Genomic DNA, 4,825 nt, shown 5'->3' with positions numbered 1-4,825 from the left:
ATACAAATACATTCATTCCTTATGATACATTTCTTTTATGGTTCTGAACAAATTTTGCAAGAAGATATATTGTGTAATAATAGCTGAACTGATTTTGTAAGTCATATTATCTTTGTTTTATTTAAATTTTTGTACATTATTTAAATTTTTAAGTTATTTTTAATTTTGAAGTTTTAAGGAATGAGTTAAATACTTCCGTTTAATAATTTCACGCTTTCAAAATTTGTAACTTTGAATTATTTGTGTATGAAATGTAAATTTTTGTTGTAAAAACTATAACGTTAAAGATTAATTAGTGCGTAAAGTGTAAAAAAAATTATGTTAATTTTTTTCAAATCCAATATTTTTATTTTGATCTCCACAGGCGGTGTTGCGTAATTCAAAAGGAAAGCTCTCAACTTAACAAGATACTGACGCTTCAGATTACACTTGTTAATAGCAACTTAACACAGCATCAGTTGCATTAGGGCATAACTTTGATTGCAACAAAAGTTAACTGCAAGAAAGAAAGAAAAAGGACTAAGGACTAAGACATTTGCAGAAGAAACTCATTCATCTTTTATCTTTTCTAGTGCTTTAATTGTGCACGAACGCAAACTCGAATGCCAGTAACTTTTCAAGAGTTTCGCTGCACCGTTATTTAAAGTCAAATGTTGGCAGCGTCTTCGGAAACACCCAAACGCCCATTTAAAAGTTGAAATTTTGAAAATTTTTTTCTTCTCGTTTTACACATCTACGCTTTATCTACTTTGCAAAATCAAAAATCCGTCTACTTTAATAATTCTTCGTTGTTCCTATTGGACTTTCCTGCTTTCTTTGCAACTCCGTAAATTGAGATTTTTTTCACATTTTTTTGTTGTTTTTGTTTTTTTTGTAAAAGTTTTCCTTCCACTACTAGCTATATTTTTCAAATTTTTTATTTTCATTATATATAGTTTAATTTTTTTCTTTTGGAACTGCTACTTGCTTGTAAGCATAAATTTTAACAAGTCTTTTAGTTGAATTAAGTTGGCAGCACTGACAAAGTTTTGCAATACTTCATTGTGTAGCACTGGAAAGTCATTGAGAGAAATTACTGCAAATTTACATAGCTTTGAGGAATTTGAAACGAAATCTCTTTTAATGCAAATCTTGATTAAAATGTTAAATCGAAAAGTTTTTATTAAAATTTTAGCATAAAAATAAATTGCTTTATATGAAGTTTCTAAGCAGATTCATAAATAAACGATTCTGAAATTAGGAGAAAAAAATGGTGTTTGCGAGAACTCACCCGGTATTCCATAATCGCCGCTAAAACGTTTCGTGTCGTAATTCACAAATTTATCTACGTCAGGCGGCAGATGAAAAACATCTGTCAGCACCTCAGGCGGCTGCTCTTCCTCGCTGCCATCGTCCTTCTTTGGTCGTTCGATGCATAACAGTTTCGGCAGAATTTGTATAAAAAGACGCTGCACCCACGGTGCCATTTTATGCGTCACAGGAGATCTAAAAACGTTAACGGTGAATAATAACACAAGATAAACAATTAGCATCTTAAAATCATATAAAATGAAGGAAAAACTTAATTAGAGCTTAATTATTTTATATAAGGTTAAATTTGTTTTTTAAACTTTAAATTCACTTTTATTTAATTTTTTAATATATTACAAAAATTTTAAAATGGAAATATTTTAAAATGTACGGAATAGCTCTAAGCTAATAAACGTGGTCGTTGTAAGGGGGCGGTATCATTACAACTTCCATAGAACTGGCATTAGTTAAAAATATTACCATTCAAAATGTCAGGCAAAAGCTTTAAGTTATTTAAATTGCTTCTTAAAGGAGGTTTTGAATTATCATCCCTATTGCGTGACTGGAAAATAGGACGATTTGAGGGATTGCCCTAAGCTAAAGGGAACAGTTTGTATTAAGAAACTACTGTTGAAATGATTATCATCATAGTAGTCAAAAATTAGTTACAACTAGAATACACAAAAGTCATGACTGAAAAATAGAACGATTTAAGAGATTGCCCTAAGCTAAAAAGAACAGTTTGTGTGAAGAAACTATTGTTGAAATGATTATCATCATAGTAGTCAAAAATTAGTTACAACTAGAATACACAAAAGTCATGACTGGAAAATAGAACGATTTAAGAGATTGCCCTAAGCTAAAAAGAACAGTTTGTGTGAAGAAACTATTGTTCAAATGATTATCATCATAATAGTCAAAAATTAGTTACAGCTCGAGTACTCAAAAGTCATAAATTAATAATGATATAAAGGGACTTGTGTGATAATGGTAATCACACTGATTTTAATTGGTCTGTTGACAATTTTGTTCTGCACAAAGCCAGAACTAGGGAGCTTTTATTACTGAATAGAAAATATATTCGACTTGTTACATTGCGGAGTAAAAAAACGTATATGGAACATAGGTATTACTGGAGACATTGTTACGAAGAACAAGAAACAACACTGTGTCACTGTGTGGTCTCGCCAGACTCAGACTTCGGTACTTATCAACTGTCTATCCACTTACAACTGCATTAGGCAACATCTCTCCAAAGGACATAATGACATTTTTAACTGCTACTTCGTCTATGGAACTAAAGTGGGTTTGTCACAATAATCATTAAAGGACGCAGTGACGTGGTGTAAAGTTCTCAACCCGATTAAAATCTAATCTAATTTAAGGTCACAAAGAAGTTATTTGTAATAACACATAGAAGTTTTATAGTGCGCTATTTAATTTCTTGAATAGATATTCATCTAGTTTGGATAAGATAATCACTGTTTGGTTTTACTTTCACATACAATATCTTTTGCTTATTGGTGAATTTAAGAAATTCTGATAAGTACAAAAAAAAAATATGCCATAAGCAAACCATCTCCAGAAAATCAGTACAGTTTAGGTTTGATAATGTCATCCCACAAAAATGTTTTAGAAAATGGTAACTGAAAAATATTATAGGAAGAGTTTTGCTTCTACATTTTTGATCTTAAGAAATGGTCTCGATATCAAACAGAATATGTATGTTTGCTAAGTGAAGAAATATTCGACAAAGATATTCTGTATATATATTGGACAAGGAAACACTGTGTCGGTATGATTTAACAAACCATATCCTTAATTTGGACTTTGGACATACATAAAGCGTCACTATCGGACGCTTTGTATTCACTATTATTTCTCTAAACATAGTCGAATAAAATTTGTGTTAAATTTTGATACTTGATACTTTTCCGATTATCTACTATACCAATTTTGTTAATAATTTTTATTAATAATTTTTGAAAAATTTATAAAGTTATTTATAAAAAAGTGGACTTACCTAAAATTTACATTCAGCACCGCAATCGTCACAACAACTGACAGCGTAACCAGCATCATAGTAAATAGCAGGTATTTTCCTAGCAGCGGTACCGTTAGTGATGTCGGCGGTATAATTTCGGCGAGCAGCAGAAAAAACACAGTCAACGATAGCAAAATACTTATACAGAGTGAAATCTTTTCACCTGAATCGCTTGGCAGATAAAATACCAAAACCGATAAGAATGAAATACCCACGCATGGAATGATCAGATTGACAGTATAGAAAAGGGTCTTGCGTCGTAATGTTAAATTAAAAACAATATCTAAATATGGTTCCTCGCAACAACTATAAAATTTCTCATTACGTACAGCGGGCACTCGCATTATATCCCATTCTACGGATATATAATAATCTTGTAGGTCGATGCCAACTTCGATGTTATCCGAATCGGCAGTTTGTTTTAAATGGCGCAGATCAACCTGCAAAGGAAAAAAAAAATAAATTAAATAAAATAATTTTCATAATATATATATAGGTAATAAAAATTGAGCTTGATAATATACTTTCAGATCACAGTTTAATATAATTTAATGCAAAAGCTCGAGAGAAGATTGCGAAACAATTCTATGGAAAGGCGATATAATGCTAAATAGTTTCAAAAGCAATCAGAATAATATAATAGAATGGAATAGAATAAAAGGTTGCTAATCGAAAAAAAAATCAAACATACGTTGAGGATCTAATCAGCAATATGACATTCCCGTCCAACAATAAAGCAGCGATAACTTTACCGGCTATCAACATAGTCGTTGCTTCTAAGACCTGTCATTTCTTTTGTTAAAATGCCTTCAATATTTGGTTCAACAATAAGGCATATGCGTGAAAAATCCATAAAATTTGGTTAAAACGTATAAATAAGGTCAACAAATGCAAATTGACGACTCCGGAGAAAATTTTCGTATAAGTTTCAATCTTGATAAAAATTTTTCCAAATATTATTAAGAGAAATTCTTATAGTTTCAGCAAGCCTTTTAATTGTTTCTTAAGGAAAATTAAACACTATTTAATGAATAGTGTTGTATATTTCTTGGTCAATAGCAACTCTTTTTGGTTACCATTGATAGCTTTAAAAAGTTTCTTGCTATTGTATATAGAAGCGCTGAGTTCATCAAATAAAATCATCAAATATCTATTAAATTTACAATGAAGTATTATATTTCAAGTGGACAATTTCAATCCAGAGTAAAACTGTTTATTTCTGAGCACTTGCGTCGGTCAATTACAAAAATATATATGATATTTTGAATAATTTAAATAGTATTGTTCATAAACTGAATATAATATTTTTTGCCAGATGTTTGAAGTAAGACTTTTCGATTATACATGATGCATGTTTCTCATTGAGTAGTTTACTGTTCCACTGTAATAAGGCGGGTTTGTGCTCCATCAGATTAGTACCTGATCAAAGTACCTCTGGTTTTTCTGCATTATAAGTCATCCAACAGGATGAGAAAACAATTAGGACATCTG

General features: G+C 30.7%; 1 protein-coding gene across 1 annotated transcript in view; it reads right to left on the bottom strand.

Moving 5' to 3' along the window:
* Positions 1–1,214: 1,214 nt before the first annotated feature.
* The window catches only part of LOC119677074 (acetylcholine receptor subunit alpha-like 1), a 5,236-nt gene continuing 1,625 nt past the window's right edge, over positions 1,215–4,825 (bottom strand). The window contains exons 3-4 of the mRNA XM_038088343.1: positions 3,314–3,774; positions 1,215–1,485 (exon numbers count right to left, since the gene is read on the bottom strand). Coding sequence (XP_037944271.1) covers positions 1,215–1,485; positions 3,314–3,774 — 732 coding nt within the window. The remainder of the gene's footprint in view (positions 1,486–3,313; positions 3,775–4,825) is intronic.

Source organism: Teleopsis dalmanni, chromosome 2 (assembly GCF_002237135.1).
Source record: "Teleopsis dalmanni isolate 2A chromosome 2, ASM223713v2, whole genome shotgun sequence".
Taxonomy (NCBI): Eukaryota; Metazoa; Arthropoda; class Insecta; order Diptera; family Diopsidae; genus Teleopsis; species Teleopsis dalmanni.
The sequence above is the reverse complement of the archived record's forward strand: the minus strand, read 5'-3'. Positions and strand labels throughout refer to the sequence as shown.